Genomic DNA, 22,764 nt, shown 5'->3' on the forward strand with positions numbered 1-22,764 from the left:
AAGTCAAGTGGGCCGACCACATTGACTGGGCTTTTATCGACCTTAGTATGCTTTTGGAGGGTTGAACCTTGCTTTGAGCTTGAGTTGAGTTATTTGGACTAGCTTCAATTAGGTGGACCGAATTGGACCCAAACACTCAATATACCGTATTATTTTTACTGTACATGTTATAACACATACCAAACCCTAAAGTTTGAGACCCCCAATATAAATCCCTCAGACGCCCCCCCTCCCAACCCGACTCTCTTTCTCTCTCCTCTTCTCTATCATCAACCTCTAACTTTCTCTCTCCTCTAAATTTTAGTCTATCATTTTCTCATGCTTTGTCCTTACAATTAGCACTTCACTAGTTGTTCTCACTCAACCTGCAACTCAACGGCCTGTCGTTCTCAACCTTTGCAAGTTTGTGGCTCCGCCTCAGTGGAATTTGGTCAGATTGAAAAAAAAGGGAGGACTAATACTTCAATTTGGTATTGCTGTACAAATTGCCATGAGTATATACAATTATATGGTAATTTGCATGATTTGGGGTTTAATTCTCTTGAATAAAAGTATAGTTTTATAACTTTATTCTGTGCTCATCCTAACTAATCTGTTGACATAATTACTTTAATTTAGTATTTACTATATCTTTCCTCTACTTTCTCGTAAAAAAAATAATTCTTTAATCATCATGCTATTCACGTGAACTTCTCATTGATTGATATAATATTGTAAATAACTTTCAAATACATAATATATATACTCATTCTTGCTAATTTTGTAATCAAAATTTCTTCATTTGTACTTGTATATATATCAGGTCAAAAAATTGTACAAGTTAATACATTGTGAAGTTTTGAGCATTTCTTCATTACCAATCTTTCCATAATCTGTATCTTCTCTAAAAATGGTCTCCGAACAGGATTGTGATCGAGAGGCTGAGATCAAGGCTTTCGAAGACTCGAAAACTGGAGTCAAGGGCCTTGTTGATGCTGGGATAACTAAAATCCCTAGTATATTCATACATGAACAACACAGCCTCAATAACATTAACAACACCGATAATGGTAAGTCATCTTTATTTGCATCCAAAAATTAAAGCCTATGATGAAATGCAAATTAAAAATAAAAATAATCAATACACATAGATCAAAATTTTCTCTCATTAATTACCTTTTTAATTTATTTTTTTTTATTCATGATTATTAGGAGTGCACAATTAGGAAAAAAAAAAATCTCTTAAGCAAGACTGGCTTGATTAACTAGTAAGAGCCTTACCTCATATCGTAGAGATATGAGGTTCAAATTGTATGGTATGAGGTTCAAATCTTATCAACTGACAATATTTAGTGTTGGGTCGGGGATCTCCTTACCTCTTTCTCCCAGACTTTTAAATACATACCTGACCCTCATATTTCAGAAAAAAATAAAAAATAAAAATCCATGTGGGTTAACTTTAGTCAAGATTTTTCTTTGTACTTTTAAAAAAAAAGTAGTAGAATATATAAATCGATCTTGGGTTTCAACCAATAAGTTTAAGCTTTTTATTGAAATGATCCTTTAACATGCTTTTAAAGGCAACTAACGTGACACAAAGGTCACGGGTTTAAAACTTATTTTCCCCCCATTTTAAGTAGAATATTAAACGTTGAGTATGAGGGGGGGTCCATAATGCATGCCTCCATCCACACTTCAAGCCCAACGGGCTCTTGTGTGAGGGGGTGTTATAGAGTATATAAATCGATCATGAGCTTTAGCTGATAAATTTAAACTTTTGGTTGAGTTGGTCCTTTTACAAAAATATTTTCAAAGATATTACATATTTACATGAAATGTTTTTTTCATAATATTGAGAATGAAATTGCTCATATGAACACTGCAGGCACATACAAGTCTTCTGATGATGACAAAAAGAACAAGATCCCTTTGATCGATTTCAAGGGGATCGATGACGAAGATGGAGGTCGACGTGAGGAGGTAATAGAGCAAGTGAAGATAGCATGTGAAAATTATGGCTTCTTTCAAGTCGTCAACCACGGTATTCCTCTTGAAGTACTAGATGAGATGATAGAGGGCATACGTAAGTTTCATGAACAAGATGTTAAGACTAAGAAAGAGTATTATTCGAGGGATTACGACACCAATCATTTTTTGTACAATAGTAATTTCAACTTGCTCCAAGTCAAGGTGGCTGCTTGGAGAGATACCATGACTTTTATTCGTGGATCTTCTCCTCCCAATCCTCAAGAATTACCCCTAATGTGCAGGTACAATATATAATAATACTTAGCTTCCTTTGTTACTAATATATAGAGCTGATCAAAGTCAGCTCTCGGCCCGGCACGATTTTGGGCGGGTTTTGGGCAGATGTTTCCGGCCCAATTTTTAAAAAATTTGGACGGGCTTCAAAATGTGTTTTTATGCAATTTTAGTTGATTTTTTTTTGTCCGGTCCAAAAATCCCGCATAGCCCGACTATTTTGAACGGGTTTGGACATGTGATTTTTGGGTCAAAACTTGGCCCGACCCGAGAAACGGGCTGATTTTTTGGCCCGGCCCGGCCCACCCATCCCATGAACACCTTTACTAATATACCTGCACATATATTGATCACAAATGCAAGGATATATTGATCCATTACACTAATGAGGTGATGAAATTAGGTGAAACAATCTATGAGCTACTATCTCAAGCTCTTGGACTTGAATCAAGTTATCTTAAGAACATAGGGTGCAACGATGGCATATTTGCTCCATGCAATTACTACCCTGCTTGCCCCGAGCCAGAATTGACCATTGGCTCAGCTACTCATGCGGATAGCGGCTTCATAACTATACTCCTCCCTAACCACATCCCTGGCTTACAAGTTCTCTATCAAGGTCATCAGTGGCTCGACGTTGTCCCTATTCCTGGTTCACTAGTCGTCAACATGGGAAATTTGATGCAGGTGATATGTTTTCTATTTCCATTTTTTTATGCATCATTTGGACAAAAAACGAACTCTTAGACCTTTTTTAAAGATGAAAGAAAGATAAAAAGGAAAAAGAGGACCCATATGATATGAGAGAGATAAAGAGAATTTACTTGTATTAACTTAAAAGAAATGTGATGTATCAAATTTGAAACTTCCTTATTTTTATATTTAGGAAGTGATACATCGAATTTGAAACTTCCTTGTCTTCTTATTTAGAAAGTGATGCACTTAAGAAGAAACGGAGGAAATAATTCATTTTCATTCAATTTACCAAAAATTTTAAGTGTTATACATAATTGATTTTTTGGCACTTTTGTAAAGTTTTCCTGTAAAAGATGGTATGGTGTTGTTAAACAACCGACTCAACCAAAAACTTAAGTTGAAATATAGATGAGATTTAAACTCATGACCATCCTGTCACGCTGTTTTTTGGTATCATGTTAAATGACCAACTCATCGAAAAACTTAACTTGATGGTTAAAGCCCATGATCAATTTTATATACTCTATTAGGTGTCACTCACTCAGAAATTACAGTATGTATGTTTGCCTTAAGTAAATGGAAGAAGAACATATTTAATTTTCCTGGTCCTTTGCGTTTGGTTACACCATCATACCTTTAAAAATTCGTTACATCTCATATCTAGAATTCTTGATATATTCCAGCATATTTTGACATGAACATGAGTAATTTTATACCTTCCTAATCCTACCCCGGGTATACAAGAGTAAAACATGCATAAATTCAACTAAACTATGAACAATTGAGGTCCCCCCCCCCCCCCCCTTCTCTTCACCCTGCACCTACTTTTAGAGGTGTTAGTTTAGAGACTTGAGAGCGGCTAACAGTGAGATATTTAGCTGTTGCATAGCAAGGTACTATGTTATTTGTACCTATGCACAAAAAGATACTACGTATTAAAGGACTCATTTTGCATATCTTATTAGAGAGTGGATATGATGTTATGTTGCAATTGTATAAATAGCGTCATAAATCATAAAACCAACAAGTTTAGAATGTGTTTCTCTTAAAACATAACAAAAGCTAACAGTTTAAGCATTTAACTTGCAGTTGATTACCAACAACAAATTTGTGAGTGCATTGCACAGGGTACTAGCAAGTAAAGAAGGGCCAAGGATTTCAATGGCATGCATTTTTAGAGCTCACTATTATCCACAGAATACCACACGACTTTATAAACCAATCGAGGAGCTTTTATCTCCAGAAAATCCTCCAATTTACCGTGCTGTAACTGTTAAGGAAATCATCTCAAACAAACAGTCATCTAATCCTGGAAGCATTGGCAACGCTCTTGACAAATTTAAGCTTTGATATGGGTTACGTTGTCCTCACTTACATTACTCAATCGTATCTGAATCAGAGATGATGTTCTTAATTTGAATCAGAGGGGAAATCTATATAACCCTTTAAGTATGTGGTCTCACTTTGTCACTTTCTAAACCAATCGTGTGGAATCTTATTTATTGTAATTTAATCTCCTGCCTTTTATTTTGGCAAAATGTATGAACAAGTAGTAAGCCCAACTTAAGTATTATAAACTATATTTATAATTAGTACCTTATGATACACTATACAATAAATTAATTATGGGTTTCAACCTTTGACGTGATATCAGAGCTAACGTGACAAAAAAGTCACACGTTCAAAATAGAGATCATTAAAAAGATATATTATGATAATATAAATGTTTTTATATCAATTCGATCTGCTCAGTTAAATCCTCATCCCATTTAGAAAAACAACAATCATTGTATATGAGATACATACTCGTATAAAACTTATATATATCTTCTTTTACATATGTTTGTAATCAAAACCCTTAAAGGTTAATGGTAATACTAATGACTTTCAAACTTAGTAGTAGCAACCTTAAGAAGTAATTAAGCCAAAGAGATGAGAGGGATTAGAGAACATAGGACAATGATCACTATCAATTTCATAAACATCAGACGGTGGCCATCTCTTGATAAACAAATCTTGTTGCTCACGTGAGTACACTTTGTCACGCAATGTCTTTATGTAAACACGTGGCACCTTATCAGAGCCCTTACCTTCAGGAAACATGGCCCCATGAATAAGAGCTTTTGGGCATGGTCTCAAAAGCATTGTTGCCAATGTACAATCCTGTGGAACATTTACACCACAATTCTAACCCTCTAATATTGTATGTAAATATGTAGCACTATCAAAACGGTTTGACAGTTCGGTTACGGTTCGGTTTGAAATCGATTTGGTTTGAAATTGGGTCTGTTTAAAATCGGTTCAAATGTCTTACGGGTCGGTTTCAGTTCGGTTTAAATAATTTTCGGTTCGATTCAGTTTCGGTTTATTCTTGAACGGTTTAAATTCGGTTCGGGTTGTAAACGGTCCGGGTAGTAAACGATTCGGTGCAGACGGGTTGCGGTTTGTTAACGGTTCGGTGTAAACGGTTTTTATCCCGGTTTAAATTCGGTTCGGGTTGTAAACAGTCCGGGTAGTAAACGGTTCGGTGCAGACGGGTTGCAATTTGTTAACGGTTCGGTATAAACGGTTTTTATCCCGATTTAAATTCGGTTCGGGTTGTAAACGGTCCGGGTTGTAAACAGTCCGGGTAGTAAACGGTTCGGTGCAGACGGGTTGCGGTTTGTTAACGGTTCGGTGTAAACGGTTTTTATCCCGGTTTAAATTCGGTTCGGGTTGTAAACAGTCTGGGTTGTAAATAGTCCGGGTAGTAAACGGTTCGGTGCAGACGGGTTGCGGTTTGTTAACGGTTCGGTGTAAACGATTTTTATCCCGGCTCAAACAGTTTCAGGTTAGAAACGGTTCGGTTCTTTTTTGGTTCAGTTTAATTTTAGTTCGGTTCATAATTGGTTCGATTTGTTAACGGGTTCGGTTCTTCTACGATTTAACATTATTTGGATCTGTTTTATTTCAGCTTTACTAAATTATGGTTCGGGTCTGTATTTGATTTCAAAAAATCGGTTTTTTATCGAGTCGTTTGGATTCGGCCAATCAAACAGTTTTGGTTTGAAATTTTATACTACTTTCTAACTTTTTTCTAGTTAACAAGTTTTATATAAAGCCAAGACTTCATCACTTCATATTGAGGCATCATATTATATGCAAATTCTCATTAATTTTATAAATACATATCATGTTATGTTTCAAGTTTAGCCATACTGATCTTACTAGTTTATTGCAAAGTAGATTATAAAAGTTTAGTGCATTAATGTATTATTGTTTTACTATCAGATTATTATCTGCTTCTTATTTGATCATTTAGTTAATAGAGTCATAATCATGATTTGATGAGTTGTTGTGACATCGAAATTTGCAATTTGGTATTCGATACTTAATTAGTCAACAAGACTGATAATTAAGACTCGTTTATCATTATATATTTGCATAAAGTTATATATGAAGATATTACAGAGTAGTTTGATTTGTATAATGAAAGAAAACATTAATGAAGAAGAAGGTAATATTGATTCTTTCAATCGATTATACAGATACATAACATATAAGATATAACCATCTCATATTCTCATAGTTAATGGCCCGTTTCACTTTTATCTCGACCCTGACTCGACCTTGACCCGCTAAATATTCATCTTGACCCGCAACTGACCCGCCCCGCTAATGACCCGCATCGACCCACCCAATAACCACTCCTAGTAGTAAGTGGTTTGTAAACGGTTCGATTTATAAGCGATTTGTTTCATAAACAGTTCGGTTTATAAGCGGTTCGGTTTATAAGCGGTTCGGTTAATAAACGATTCTGTTCATAAACAGTTCGGTTTATAAGCGGTTCGGTTTATAAACGGTTCGGTGTAAACGGTTTTCATGCCAGTACAAACGGTTTCGGGTTAGAAACGGTTCGGTTCATTTTCGGTTCGGTTTCCTTTCTGTTCGGTTAACATTTGGTTCGGTTGTTAAACGGTTTAACGTTACTCGGATCGGTTCGGTTTCGGTTTTACTAAAATGCGGTTCGGGTCGGTTTTCGATTTCAAAAAAGCGGTTTTTAATCGGTTCGGTTCTCATTCGGATAGGTTTGAATCGGTTCGATTTCTCCGGTTCGGTTCGGTTTTCGACAGTACTATAAATATGTAATTAATGTGGTGTTGTTATTCCTCAAAAAAAAAAAAAAAAAAGTGTAGTTATTAGTTGATTAAAATAAAATTATGTAAGTTTACCTCTAAAGGACTCATTTGGTACAATATCTCACGATGAACTTCCTTTTTGAAAGTGGCACTACTTGGAGGATTGTTCGATCCTTGTTCATGGGTATAGTCAAATACTTCCGATTTTTGACAAATTGGGCGATCCCTACAAGATCACAATTCACAATACAAAATTATACTCCGTAAAATACTTTTACATATGATTGAGCTAATAAATAACTCCATCATTGCCAATTTAGTTGTGATGTTATACGTAAAAATTCAAATTAAACATGTATAATACTAACATATGTAAAAATAAACTATTATTGAATCATGTGAATTTAATACTAAGAAATTTAATTAAAAGAGTAAAGCAGATGTCTCTTTTAATTAGAAGCCTATCTACGTAAATTCATCAATTATGAAAAAGCCAACAAGTAATTAATTAAGCCAACTTATAAGAATAACAATTATAGTTTGGCACAGGCAATACCCCGGGCTGTTACTTTCAACACTTATAATTGAATAGATAGATCATTCTTTATTATTTATTTATTCATTATTTGTTTATTTGTAATATTTTTTCATTAAACCTTTGAATAAATAATTTATGGAACAACTATTAACTAATTGTATGAACATGTCCTTCGTATATAATTTATAATATAATAAAAATAAAGACATAATTATTATCAAAATAATTAAATAACTAAAATTAGTTTATAACAATAGTTAATTTTTCTTGTATGAATTACCTCATTAATGAGCATTATTAGCAAATAATAAAATCGTTTTTTTTAAATCGCAGTAATTAAATGTTTAGATCTCCAATCCATATATATATTTATGAGTTGAGTATAAAAACATGATTAATCATTAGATGAGATGGTAAGAATTCTAATGCATATTTTTGTGGTTGTGAGTTCAAATCTCATGATAGAAATTTTTTATTAGAATATGTTCATAGTTGAAAGATGACATTGCAAGGGTGTCACGTGACACACAAACGTTTTAGGAACGTTTTTTAATATATAAGTATAGATATCGATATAAGTTGTTACAAATTTTCAATTAATATTTTCTCAAGTACATCTGTTTATAATATTACAAATTTTGAAATATTCAATTGCAAAAATAAGGAAGATAAGAACTTACATAATTTCTATCTTCTTCGGTTTGGAACCCATTTCGAAGCATAAGAGCCCCAACAAATACCCCAACTTGGATTTTCTCTGGAAAGTTCTGTATGGCCTTTGTAACACTGAGTCCTCCTGCACTATGCCCTACCAATATCACCTTATTCAACAAAATTAAACCAAATTAATTAAGTTCCGATCCTCTATATAGTTCGATCTTAAGATGAAAATGTGTAACGAGTTGTATTGATATAGTATATAAACTAATTTTGATATCATACTCCTTGCGTTCTTTTTTATTGTTCTTACTAGGTTATCCCCGTGCGATGCACAATTAGAATGAATCTTTCTTGTAATTTGTATTCTGTTGCATTATATTGTATATAAAAATTATAATTAGATATAAAAATAATTTACATTTAAGAATATATATGAACCACATTATTTACAATTAATAATTGAAATAGTCAAAAGAAAATTATTTAAGGAATGCATAATAATGAAATCTGAAGAAAAAAATAAATACATAGTATATAATTAGCACCAATGTCATCAAAATTATTATTTTAGCTTCCAACAATTAACAGTTTGTATAGTAGTTTGTAGAAGCATCTATTTGATTTTTTAGTCAAAATTCATAAACAGTTTTCAAATTAATAAAAATAGAGTAGTTCAACTTTAAAAAAAATAAAAAAAAGATAAAGATGATGTCATTAAAGCATTTAGGCGGGAAATTTTTTTATGAGAAAGCGACATGTGTACAAATTTAGAGAAAGATGATGTTAGCATGTTTTGTTTTAATATTAGTTAATAGATTTGGAATGAGTTCGAGCAACAAAAAACAAAGGTGAGGGAGTACAACTATACAAGATGGAGTAGACAAAATAATTTGCAAACACAAAAATTGCAAATTCATTATTATTAGGCCCTGTTTACTTCACCTTGTTTTTGTTGAAGTGAAATTAATTTTACTGAATTGAAATTATTTTTGTTGAACTTAAATTATTTTTACTGAATTGAAATTATTTTTGTTAAACTGAAATTTGCTGAATTAAAATTATTTTTCCTAAATTAAAATTATTTTTTATGATTCTCTATTATACTTGTTCTTTAGAGTTACTGATTTTTGCTGAACTGAAATTAATTTTACTAAACTGATTTTATTTTTGCTGAACTGAAATTATTTTTACTAAATATTTTTTTTTTAAGGTGAACTGATCAGAACAAGATCTTAATGTTATCGCCTTGTATAAATATATTTACAGTAGTACAAATCATTTGGTACTATACTCATGTAATCATGTATCTATATCTTCATTTTAGTACTTTAATTTCTTAACTATACCGTCATTGACAAAATTTTATTACAGTATACAAGTACTTGGTATAATTTTTTTTTGACAAGTAAAAAAAAAAGAGTGGAAAAAGAAAAGTAAATCTAATTTTATGAGATTTGTTGTGGTTCAATATATATATAATACATTACATTTCTTTAAATTGCAACATTTGGACTTTTACTTTATGTACACAATTTTCTTTCACCATCTTTTGTGATTTATACATAAATAAAAAACATAGTCATTTGGTTCTAATTATATATGTTTTAGTATCTACTTTTCAAATATCAACTTTTTAATTGTAACTAAAGTATAATATTAAATAAAGATATTAATGATAAAGTAATGCATTACCGAGCGTAAAATCACAAATGGTGTAATTAAAAATAATGAAGGGGGTATATTTCTTATAACAATCACAATTAAACATGTTAATAAGAGCAAGTATATAAGCATAGCTTGCTAACCTTTTCACCTTCTGGTAGGCTTGCCAAAAGATCATCGAGGGGCTTATTATACTCTTCAAAAGTAGAGATAGTATTAGCATCAACAGGGTTAATCCCGCAGCTACTAAGGTCCGGGCAACTAACCTTTTGCCCGATACTTTCAAGTGGACATCGGATTTTGTACCAACACCAACCTCCATGACTCGCGCCATGGACTAGGACAAAGTGCGTGGAAAAGGGTAAATTAATCATGGTATATTATGAAAATTAATAGAAGTTCATCAACTAAATTTAAAGTGGTTTCAAAAAAAAAAAAAAAAAAAAAAAAGTACATTTAAAGTGAACCACAATTTGCTAAATAAATCATGCAAAAATGACAATATTGGCGCCCGTACTTTGAACACAAAAATGGGAAGACTTGATGAAAATGATAAGAAAGATGAAAAATGTAGCAATTAAGACTAGGATACAACATTAAGGACACTTCCAAACAAATAATACAACCAAAGAAATTTCTCCAAAGATGTAGAAAGATAATTAAGATTTTCAATTAAAGATAATGATATAAATTTAGAATGTTATTTCAACAACTACTAAGATCACCGTTAATTAATTGACATTTTAATTAGTGGAGATAAAATTCTTAAATGGACCTGTTTCACACAAATTTATTGTGGACCACTAACATTAGAGATACTATGATTGTTTTATAGATAAAAAAAAGGTCACTACATTAAAATAAAGGTTATTATGTTGAAATAAAAGCGATTGTGACATTATAATAGCTATAAGAGGTTAATTTTTTGGGATGTAAACAGAAATAACATTAAAGGTCACACAAGTTTTAATATAGGTTATTATGTTAAAAAATAAGGATAATATGTTAAAATTACGGTCACTATATTCCAAATAACGTTAATTCTGCGTGTATATAAATCTCCAGTCTACAATAATATTATTGTGGACCAAGTTCACGCAAGAATTTCTGCTGGTCCAGTAATCGAGGGCCACAAATAATCCTATGAAAATTATATTTGCCCAATTAAATTTGGGATGTATGGAAATTTCTTTGTTACGTGTCGAGATAAAACAATGAACGATCTATATAAATCCTAAAATCCTGATATTGATAAAGGAAAAATGATACATGTAGCTAATGAGTAGAAGTAGCAATTAAATATTGACTTAGCTTACTAGCAAAAAAGGGTATGATAGGTTACAACCAACTATAACGTCGTAAGTCCTTGATAGAGTATTTAAATCAATCATATATTTTAACCATTAATTTTAAGTTTTAGTTAAATTAATCCTTTAACATGGTATCAGAGTTAGTGTAATACTAAGGTCACGTATTCAAAGTTTAAACATTTGGTTAAGATATAAATGAAAGTATATAAACCAAGGGGATTATTAGTTTTTAAAAGGTAACAAATTGAGGAGAGAAAGTTTTAAAGTGGTCATATCAGTCGTTACATAGGCCTCACAGAGTCACAGCCAAAATAAGACCGAAATCAAGGTAAGATGTGGTGAAATACAGTACGAAGTATTATAACAGCCCATTAAATGAGAAGAGTGTTGCAAGATGGGATGCTAGAGATTGTAATGAACTTGTTTCTCTCGGTTCTTTTCCCCAAAACTTGATTACCTTGACGGAAATTGATCTTTTTTAATGAAATTCTTGCAACTTGGTTTAAAAAAAATGAGAAAAGTGTTGCAGTTTTAGTAAAATGAAGGAAGTATAATATTTGTTAATTAGCATTTTTTTCTCATTGTATACGCATGGGTGTGACATAATCAAACTAATAAATAGTTAACACAAATTATTTAACCTAATGACTAGACCTGATCAATGGGCCAGATCCGGGCTGGGCTGGCCCTTAATTAAACGGGCCGAGCTGGATCAGGGATGAGGATAATCTGAAAAAGGTCGGGTTGGGTTATGGACCGTAAAGCCCAGCCCGGCCCAGTCCATTTAAACTTTGAAGGCAAGTTATAACAGCCCATTAAATTTAAAAAAAAAAAATTGAATCCATTAAAGGGTCTTTAAAGGGCAATATTGTCAAGAGTCTTCTTAAATGGATCGGTCAGGAACTAGAATATCAGAAATTCACCAACTAATTGAATAATGAACCCCATTGAATAATAGGAAGTATGTATGATATAGTTTGGGGTATTTAAAGTTAGTGAAGTATCATTTGCATTGATTATACTCAGCCTACCCCTACAATTCTTCAAACTCTAAATACTATTATTTATTCCCCAAATTAATTTAGTAGATAAAAAAACTTTGAAATTAGATCTAGAAATTCAGTAAAGATCAGAAAATTAGAGGTTGGAGAAAGAACAAAAGAGAAAACAAGAAAATTTGATGGTGATGACGACAAAGAAGCGAAGTTAGAGAGCAGAGGAGAGAGAAAGATGACCAGGGGTTCAAGAAAGAGAAAATGAGAATGACGGTGAATCGGTGATGTGCGAAAATGGGAATTCAGCGAATCAGAGTATGCTTCAGTGAGGAGAGTGAGATAGTAAGCCCGTATAAGAGACTTAGCAACGTATAAAGCTTGACCCTCTAAAGGCCCACCCCGCTTCATTAAAAGCCCGCATAAGGTTGACCTTTTTAAAGCCCGACCCATTTATCAAGTGGACTTGGTTAACCCTGCTTAAAAAAGGGCTGGGTCAGGGCTTTTGATGGGGGCCCGTCCATCTGTGCAGGTCTACTAATAACCTTTGTTTTGCGCCGGTTATTTTGATTTATGTGTTGGTGTTGTGGCGGGGGTTAGGGTTGGCGGTGGTGGTGGGATATATAAGAAAAGATAAAAGGAGAACGAGAAAAGGAGGAAAGAGAAAAGGAGATATAAGGAGAACGAGAAGAAGAAGAGGAGAAAGAGAACTAGAGAGAGAAGGAGAAGGGGGAAAGAGAAAGAAAAGAGGCGGAAAAGAGAGGGGGCTTAGGGTTTTCTTTGTAAGGTTTTTTTTTAATTATGTTCTGACGGACCGTTGGAAATTTCTGACGGATTTTTATTTCGTCGAAAAAGGTACTTTCCGAGGAAAAAATTCCTCGAAAAGTACATAAATTCCGACGGATTTATATTCTGCTGGAAATGTTCGGCGGAAATTTAAGTTCGTCGGAAATATCCGTCGGAATTTTTGATGTTTCTGACGGAATTACGTGTCCGTCGGAAATCGCCCTGATTCTTGTAGTGACTAGATTGGTCGGGTGAAGGATAAACACCACGATCACCACCTTTGCGGACAACCAACACCACCACGAACCACCACCACCACCGAACACACAACCGGCGCAAGGGGAGAGAGAGAGGGAGTTTGATGGGGTCGGTCTCGTGTTTGCTAACTTGGGTTTTCGATTAATAGTAAATCTGTCTTAGGAAAAACCTAGGCACCTAGTTTATTTATAATCATATTATAGTTAGACTAGGAGCGAGCAAAGCCCAAAACCCTCTACACTCCTCCATGTGGCCGGCCACCTAGAGGAATGAGGCCCAATATGGGCCTCTTCCTCTTATGCTCAATCTAGGCCCTTTGTGTGACCTTATAGGATCCGTTCAGTTGAGCTTTAGACTATTTTACTAGCCCAAAGATTGTTAGTACCTCTAGCTATGATATAACGACGACCCAAAAGAACGAACTTAATTATCTCCATAATGTGTCTTGCACAACATGAATATGTGAAAACATAATCCTGAGCTAATTAGAATGTATGGCACTGCATATGGGATTGTGGCTGTATGTGAAGAAATCAATTGCATTAAGCATGTTAATATTGCATTCAAGCTATGTTGATTTGTTCCAAGTTCCTCCGTATATTTATCCAAAAATATTTGTTCCTATCCTGCAAAATTAATTAGCTATACAGTTAATTAATTTTATTTTTCAAAAATCTTTTAAATATTATCTTATATTCAAATATCAGATATTTTTGCTCAAAAACCAATTTTAAATTCAAATTGAAAAATTAGCTCTTGGATTAAATACCCTTGACCCTTCAACGTCACATCACATTAAATTGGATGATTATAATCTAGACCAAGGGAGAAGTTTTTACCGTCCTTCTTCAAACGACACCTCACCTCCAAATTCACCTTCTACAATCTTCTACCTACCCGTTTCAACTCCCCAAACACTTACCTCTGTAAATGGAACCAAATCCTAACCATTGTTCCTCACCACCTCACTCCGTAAAATATACTCTACACTTCACCGATTCACCTTCCTCACCCATGGAAATTTCTCAAAATTTGAAAACCTCTCCTCAAAAAGACTCACCCATGGACATTGAGTCAGAATCCACCTCAAAAGGATTGATGATAGAAAAATCGAAGAACATGTCTGCTGAACGAAAAGAATCGAAGAAAAGGAAACTCGAGGAAGATGAACCAGAGTGGGAGGAACTGGGTGAACCAATTCAAGGGGAAAATAAAAATCGAGTGTTGTTAAGAGGCTTGAATATTACCTGGTTTTTGCATCAATTTAAAGTGGTGCGAGGCCTGTAAGTATTCTGAACTTCTTGAAATTCTTGAAGCTCTAAATTGGATAAAATTGTTTAGTGATTGCTTCAATAATGTACTTGCTCATGCACCATTGAAAGAATTTTGTGCTGATTTTAAAAATGAATATGGCGTATGCTCAAGCGAAGTTAAAAATCGAAACTATGTTTTGATGCTGATGACTTGTGTGCTATATTTGGAACTCCTAATGTAGGGTTTGGTGAGTATTTCAAAGGAGAAACAAAATTGGGAGTTAGGGAGGTACCAATTGGACAGATTGTATAGTCAATTAGTGGAAAAGCCTCGAAGGTGAGAACTTACCATAACCTATTTTCTCCAATTCAAAAACTGCTTTTTGTCTTTGTGCACTAAGCCATTGTTCCTAGAACTTAAGATAGGAACAAGGCAAATCAACTTGATGTTGTGGTGATGTATTGCCTTGAAAACAAAATAAAAATCAATTTTCCCTCCATAATGATCAAACACCTCACTCACTGCATTACAAACCATTTGAAAATTTCCTATGCAAACTTGCTAATCACACTTATTGAGAGTTGTGGTGTCCCTCTTGCAAACCTTGAGTGCCTCAAGCTAAAAACCAATCACTATGTCCAACCCAGAACCCTTGAAGCTCGAAACCTACATGTTGTTGATGGTGTTACTCAGTTCCTTCCTAAGCCAAAACCCAAATCACAAATTAATAAGGAGGAAAATGAGAAATTAACTGCCGAGGAAGAATTGGAGAAATGGCTGGAGGAAGATGATGATCCTGAGGGGGTGTTGGAGAGCCAAGAGAAAAGAAAGAAAAATTAGAGGAATCTGACAAAGGGAAGAAACCAGATGGAAAAAGGAAGAGTTCTTCCTTTGTTTGATTTGAGTGAGGAGAAAGTATTTGTTCAGGGGGAACAGGGTACCTTTAAACAAGCTTTTGTAGTGCGTTCTATTCCAGCATGTACAGGTTTTGCTGCCTTTATATCTCCAAGTTCCTTACAGGAACTAAGAGAGCTCAAGGAGTCTGTGAAGAAACTAACAGATGCACAGCCTGCTTTGCTTCAGAGGATCAAGGCTCTTGAGAAGGTGGTGGATGACCTTGAAAAGGCATCATAAGATCTGGTCACTGAATTTAAACAAAGAACCACTGCTCTCTCACAAGGACAGGAGAACCTGATGAAGAAGCTGGAAGACATTGTAGTGGAGGAGATCTCAGATGAAAATGCAGGATAAGAACACAACTCCTCTGCCCCTATAAATGAAGCCTGATTCCTTGTTATTTTGCTTACCTATGAAACTTTGAGCTTTGAACTTAGTCTGTATTAACTATTTTTATTTTTCTTGCTTTTGGGTCTGTTAAACATTAAACAAGGTGTTTGTTTATGGATTTTGATGTTTGGAGGAACATCAGTTTGTTTATGTGATGTTAATATTTGCTTGCATGCTTTAGACTATTTGCATACTATTTCCGCCTATATGTGCTTTGTTCTATGCTTTGGACACAAACCATCTTTGATGGTGCTGTGTTAAGATATATATATATATATATATATATATATATATATATATATGTGCATTAATTTTGATGAAAGCCAAAAGGGGGAAAAGAAGGCAAACTCAATTGTTGACAAAGCTCTCCATCTAGCAAAGTCTTATGAAGAGGTATATGTCTCTAGTTCTCTTTAGTTTTAAGTTTTAGTTTTTAGGAGTTGTTATTTTACCTTCATTTCCAACAGAGTTTGTTTGGGTTTGTCATTTATCAAAAAGGGGGAATATTGTTGACTCTAAATTTTGATGTTGACTTAATGGAACTTCAGCAAACTCATAAGGACTTAACTTTGTATTTGAGTTGTGTGAATAACAGGTCCTTTGTAGGATTAAGTTATGTGCTATGATGATCTAGAGTAGGAGAGATCATGTAGCAACGTTTGAAAGCAGCTCATGGAGTTAAGGAAAGTAATGAAGAAAATCAGCTTTGGTAAATATCTTTTTAACGTGTGTTTACTTGGTCAAAACCAGTTGAGATATGGAAGTAGTAAAACACTTTCAATAAAATTAGGGAAGTTGTTTTAGCTTGCTGCCCAAGTTCCCTCTAACTGCACTTCCTTAAATTAAGGGAGTTGTGACATAATGGAGCTTAAGCAACGACAAAAGCAACTACCTATCTTTCCTACAATAGACTTGGTTTTCATTTGAGAAAAACACACTTGAGCATTGCAATCTTTCTTGTTTTAAAAAAAGTCGAAATCCGTTTGAGTCATTGAGTGTCTTTGTGCTAAATATAAGAGTTAATCTAGAGTTGTATTGGGTTGGAGTTTGAGTGAACTCTAAAGTGCTTATTGCTTTGAGTGAAGCAAGGAGAAAGAGAGAGTTTGAGAGTTCAACTGGTTGAGGGATCAATTGAAAAGGGAACTCGAGTTTGTTGAGAAACTTGAGTTAGAGTCATAGATTGTAATAGGTTGTTTGCCCTATTATAATTAAGAGTTGAGTTTTAAAATCCCTTGTAGTCGTGGTTTTTCTTCTTGATTAGGATTAAGAAGTTTTCTACGTAAAATCTCTCTTCGCACTTTAAGTTTCTTTTAAGCTTTATTTTATTAATTCTGCAAAAATTACCCTACTTCCTCTACAATAATACAATTCATCCCCCCTGTATTGTTCATTAGAGTCAACAAAGCGTATCCCTTGGAATGCGCCCCAAGAATATCAATAATGGCCATGATTATTCGTGAATGATGAATGGAGTTAGACGAGATTTTTCCATAATATGTGCGTGGTTATTCAGAAATGAAAGTAGTACATAAACCCTTAGTTACACTAATATGTCTTTTGTTAATGACGGTCTTAAAATAGATTATCACCACTATTAGCAGCAACCTTAAGAAGTAAGCCAAAGAGATGAGAAGGGTTGGAGAACATAGGACAATGATCACTATCAATTTCATAAACGTTAGACGGTGGCCATCTCTTGATCATCACATCTTGCTGCTCACGTGATAGGACATTGTCATGCAACGTCTTGATGTAAACACGTGGCACCTTATCAGAGCCCTTACCTTCGGGAAACATGGCCCTACTAAGAGCTCTTACTGGGCATAGTCTAAGAAGCATTGCTGCCAATGTGCAATCCTGTAACAAATTTTCCGACTTTTACATGATCTGAAATTCTTAAGTGATTAAACTTACAATCCTTTTATACGAAAAAAGAGTGATTAAACTTACAAAGTACTTAGTTATTACGCAACATTTTGCTAATAACTTAAGAAATTTACCTCTAAAGGACTCCTTTGGTATAATATCTCACGTTGAAACTCTTTCTTGAAAATGACACTAGTTGGAGGGTTGTCATGTCCTTGACCATATTCATAGTCATATATTTCCCCATATCTAGACAAGTCAGGTGCTCCCTACAACATCGTACAACAAATCAAAAAAATTACTTGAATCAAGTTCAAATTGTTTTGGTTCGACATAATTTAAGCGATGCCTTATTCAACAAAGGTACATATAATGTTCAAAGCATGTCAAAACCTATGATTAAACGGAAATAGGAATATATAAATTAAAATTAATAGATAGAGTATATAAATCAATCATAAGGTTCGACCATTAAATTGGTCCTCCAACAAAATAAAAAGTTTTTTTTTTTTTTTTTGAGAAAATTATTAATCTATTTTGATAATTGACTAAAAATATAATTTGTTTTTGCGCAATCACTCTAAAATTGTGTGGTGGGATATGATGGCTTCCACACCCCGTCGTGGAGGCCGGAGTTATATTTAAGATCAAGGAAAAATTTTCAAATTCAATATGATCTAAAATGGGAAGTGAGGTAGTATTTAGTCATCTTAGAGGGAGAATAAATGTAAAGAAGGAAAAGAAAAAAAAAATTACGTACTTCAATTCTATCTTGTTCAGTTTGGAATCCATTACGGAGCATTGTTGCGCCAACAAATACTGCTGCTTGAATTTTATCAGGATGATTTTGGACAGCCTCTGTTACGCTGTGCCCTCCTGCACTGTGCCCCACCAAAATCACCTAATTTCACAAAATCATACAAGTACATAGTTAAACTAAGTAGTGTAAAATGCAAGTAAATTTTAAGAGGGAAAAAAAAAAGTGCTTGACCACAGTTTGTGATTGTATATACGAAGTAAAATAAAGGTAAGTATGTCACATATTGTTAAGATTTATTTCAATGATTACGTATCAACTAAATACTAATTTTTTTTAGATTGCATGACTTTGTCTATTTTTGAAATTGTACGAACCAGCTAGAGGAGTGGGGGCCCAGATTATATCTCGGTTTCCCACTAATTTTTTGTAGGTTATATGACTTGGTCTATTTTTAAGATATAATAATCTAATAATATGGAGTCGAAAAACAAACACCACCCTGCACTCGATATTCTTAAATAATAAACATCACTTTCAAGTTCCAACTATCAGCCTATCACACAACACAAAAACGTATTCAATTACATTGTCTAATAATATACTCATCATACCAAGCTAAGCTTGGTCTAATGAGAAAGATTGCACCATCCAACCTTGACGTTGGGGGTTCAATTCCCACTAGAGACATTTTAAGGGTAGGAATCTCCGACCCTTCTTTCCGCTTACTCTTAAAATGCCTAACCCGCAAACATTAAACCAAAAAAATTGTGAGGATTGAGATACAGTCAAATTCCTTCTTTTTAGCTTAAAAGATTACTAAATAAATAAATATATTGGCTACATTTAAGGATGGGTATGAACATTACTAACCTTTTCACCTCGTGGTAAGCTTGCTAAAATATCATCAACAGGCTTATTATAGTCTTGGAAAGTAAAGATAGTATTAGCATCCGATGGATCAATCCCGGAGCTACTAAGGTCCGGGCAGCTAACTTTCTGCCCGGCGCCTTCAAGTAGACATCGGATTTTGTACCAGCTCCACCCGCCGTGGCAGGCGCCGTGAACGAGCACGAAGTGTGCATTCGATGGCACTCTAACCTTATCACATCGATCTGCCATTTTTGTAACGTTTTTGTGTATAACAAATTATAACTTTGCTTGGATTAATACAAAGTATGCCGACTACCGAGTACAACACATGTTACAAAGAATATATTACAATTTCTTAAGATTAAACGGAAATGATGGATGAAACTGAGGGTGACAGCTCAATTACAGCGAGTTATTAGGTGTACTTCTCCTTTGTCTTACTTTGCCGCAATTAAATTAGTGGGAGTTTACGAAAGGATGTTCTGTAATTTGCAAAAACAAGATAATACAATTTAAAATTATTTAGATGACTTTTAAGCTCTAACATTCTAATATTTTAGCAGGATTATTGATTGCTTGTTTGATGATTATATATGGTAATACATGAGATTAATTCATTAATAGTCAAATATCACTTAAAGAAGCAACGTTTAGTACTCAGTAAGTTATTAACAGAGTATTGCACTAATTAATGTCGCATACTTGTAAATAAATTTACCCATTAATTACTCCACCGGCCAATGAGGTTGTCTAAAGGAAAAGATTAATAATCATCCAACTAATTAATCAGGACATGCATGGAGCACTTTGACTAACACTAACCTAGTGGTAGTATTACTTATTCCACTCTTATATAAGCAACGTATACAATAATTTTTTTTTTTTTGGTGTTTAGAGAGTCACAAGGGCGAGTGATGAAAATCGATCACAGGATTAATTGAAACTGGCCTGGGAGAGAAGCTTTAACCACTTGAGTTATGTCGTTATGATATATACAACCCTTAATTAAAGAGCACATACTGTTAGGGGTGGAGCTAGGGAAGCTGGTGGAGGCCTAGCTTCTTACTACCACAACTACGTAAAATTAAGTATTTATACTTTACATAATAAGGGGCCATTTGGTCGGGGGTATTCACCAAATTAAAGGAATAGGAATCAATTGCCCTTTTTTCCTTTGTTGTTGTTTGTTAAGGCTTTTTCCCCATTCCCTTTACGGCTTTACCCTCAGCTCTCCATTCCCCCAAATCCTTCCAACTTGATTCTCCATCTCCCTAGGTTTTCCATTGCTTTTCCTTTTCCTTATCCACCATTACACCACCATACCCACACCATCCACCACCTTCCTACCCTACCCCCACCACCCATGCACAACAACCCAGCCAGTTTGCCGACCCTCCCCCGCCCCTCGCCCCCCCCCCGAAAAGCCCTCCCCTCCCCCGAAATTCATCCCCCACCCCTGCAAAACCCTAGAAACCCCTCCCCCTCCCCGAAAGATCGTCGGCCGTCCCTCCCCCACCCTCGAAACCGGCCCATTGTTGCGATGATAGCATGACTATCATGCTCCTCATAGAATCAAAATGTTCAAGGCAATGAATTTCACCAAACAATTTGACTGGGAATGCTACCATATCTTCGACTTGAAAATTGGGTTAGTGGCCGACGGTTTTTTGGGAGGAGTTTCTAGGGTTTTACGGGGGTGTGGCGGATGTTTTTCGAGGGAGGGGAGGGCTTTTCAAGGGGCGGCAAACCGATGGATGGTGGGGTGGCTAGAGAAGGTGGAAAGTGAAGGAAATAGGTGGTTGTGTGGTGGTGGTGGGGCTGGAGGTTTGTTTACTTTTGTTATTAAAACAAACAACATACTTCGTATATAGTAAATTTTAAGGTTTTTCATTCTATTTTTTTTCTTTCCCTTTATTCATTCCATTCTGCTTATCCCGTGCAAATTATATTCAATTTGCAGCGCATGCATATTATATGGAAATTAAAATTAAGTTGGCTCAATGGTTGGAGCTATTTCTTGTATGGAATAACTTTTCTTATTGGGAAATATGAGACGAGCATTGTTGCCGCTATAAGTTTAGGATGGATTTATGACAGAATCACATGACGATTATTATTAATAATAATAATTCTTAATTCTACAGTTCTGTGTCCTCGAACTCTACATATTGCTTTTATTTTAATAGCGATTGTCTCACCAAATTAAAAAAAAAATAAAAAAAATCAAATTAGGAATAACATTTAGCTTTGTTTGGATAGGAAACAAGGAGGGAAAGGAAGGGGAGGGATAGAAGAGGAAGGGAAGAGAGAAGAACGGGAGGGAGAGGTGAACTCCATTTTCCCAACAAATCTCTCCAATTTTGGAGAGATTATGCTTATTAAAGAGAGAGGAAAAATGGATCCCTCGTTCTCTTTTCCCTTCTTTCTTCTAATCCTTTACCCAAACAAGAGAGTTTGTCTCATTCCTTTCTTTTTCTTTCATTTCCTTCTATCCAAACAAAGTGTTAGACATGGATGTGATTATAGTATTTAATAATAACCCCATTCTTAGAGGTACCCAAATCAATCAATCAATCCCCAGTTTTCCCCACGTTTCGATGTGTAATTGTATGAAAAGCTTTATTTCCACTCATCCAACTTTATGTCGAAACTATACAAATTTCTAGCTTTTTGGATACAAGACGGTCAAATCCACGGTGGAAAAGCTAGGGCCGGGAAATAAATTTTCCAAAATCCTTTCAAGTGTAAAAAATTTATTAGGTGGCTACTGGCCCATTTTTTTGTCACAATGTTTTAAAGGATCAAACTTGAATCTTCAATGAAAGATGCATAAAAGTTTTTGAATTTGGACTAGAGTGAACCACTAAGAAAGTGCTAATGGAAGACAATATTTAGATGGTTTCTCTAGTTTCTAGATAAGAGTTGACTCTATATATGATGATGGGTTATTGCGTATTAACAGTAATAGCACATCCAAGATTATTGGTATTAGGTCATTTTTGGGTGCCTTCTCTTTACTTAGATCAACTATATAATGTCTAATGAACACTATCCTTTTATCACAATGATATGACATGTGATGAAGAAAGAAGAAAATCGAGCTAGGAAGGTTAGTCTATGTGGTTTAAATTTACTCTTACTTCTCTATCCCATTAGAGAGTTGATCATCATTAGCCTGTTGTTTTGGTTGACAAACTTAAAAATTGTGAAATTGAATTGGGCGATTATATATCATGTTTTGAAATGTCATATTAGTTTGAATAGTTCAAAAATACATTTTTTTAGGTCAAAGCTTGGCATAGCCCTCAAATTAGACACCTTTTTTTTGGCTCATAAGTTGGCTCGACTCAGTCCTTTGGCACATAATTAAGCCACTCCATATGATAATAGTCTGTAACTTAGCTCAATTCTAATCATTTGGTTATGCTGGCTAATTATTTCTTATGTACTAAGAAGGGTTCAATGC

At 34.5% G+C, this 22,764-nt stretch overlaps 3 protein-coding genes across 3 annotated transcripts; 1 reads left to right on the forward strand and 2 right to left on the reverse strand.

The window, feature by feature from the left end:
• Positions 1–748: 748 nt before the first annotated feature.
• Positions 749–4,605, forward strand: LOC110704435 (1-aminocyclopropane-1-carboxylate oxidase homolog 1-like). The gene is made up of 4 exons (XM_021882217.1): positions 749–1,049; positions 1,865–2,241; positions 2,596–2,928; positions 4,027–4,605. The coding sequence occupies exons 1-4, from the start codon at positions 890–892 to the stop codon at positions 4,285–4,287; spliced, it is 1,131 nt and encodes a 376-aa protein (XP_021737909.1). The 5' UTR covers positions 749–889; the 3' UTR covers positions 4,288–4,605.
• Positions 4,606–4,845: 240 nt separating this feature from the next.
• On the reverse strand, positions 4,846–10,249 carry LOC110704366 (methylesterase 17-like). The gene is made up of 3 exons (XM_021882148.1): positions 10,182–10,249; positions 7,149–7,281; positions 4,846–5,100 (listed from the first exon to the last, which is right to left on the reverse strand). The coding sequence occupies exons 1-3, from the start codon at positions 10,247–10,249 to the stop codon at positions 4,846–4,848; spliced, it is 456 nt and encodes a 151-aa protein (XP_021737840.1).
• Positions 10,250–16,989: 6,740 nt separating this feature from the next.
• On the reverse strand, positions 16,990–19,858 carry LOC110704436 (methylesterase 17-like). The gene is made up of 4 exons (XM_021882218.1): positions 19,299–19,858; positions 18,429–18,569; positions 17,803–17,937; positions 16,990–17,659 (listed from the first exon to the last, which is right to left on the reverse strand). The coding sequence occupies exons 1-4, from the start codon at positions 19,545–19,547 to the stop codon at positions 17,375–17,377; spliced, it is 810 nt and encodes a 269-aa protein (XP_021737910.1). The 5' UTR covers positions 19,548–19,858; the 3' UTR covers positions 16,990–17,374.
• Positions 19,859–22,764: the final 2,906 nt, after the last annotated feature.

Source organism: Chenopodium quinoa, unplaced genomic scaffold (genome assembly GCF_001683475.1).
Source record: "Chenopodium quinoa cultivar QQ74 unplaced genomic scaffold, ASM168347v1, whole genome shotgun sequence".
Lineage (NCBI taxonomy): Eukaryota > Viridiplantae > Streptophyta > Magnoliopsida > Caryophyllales > Amaranthaceae > Chenopodium > Chenopodium quinoa.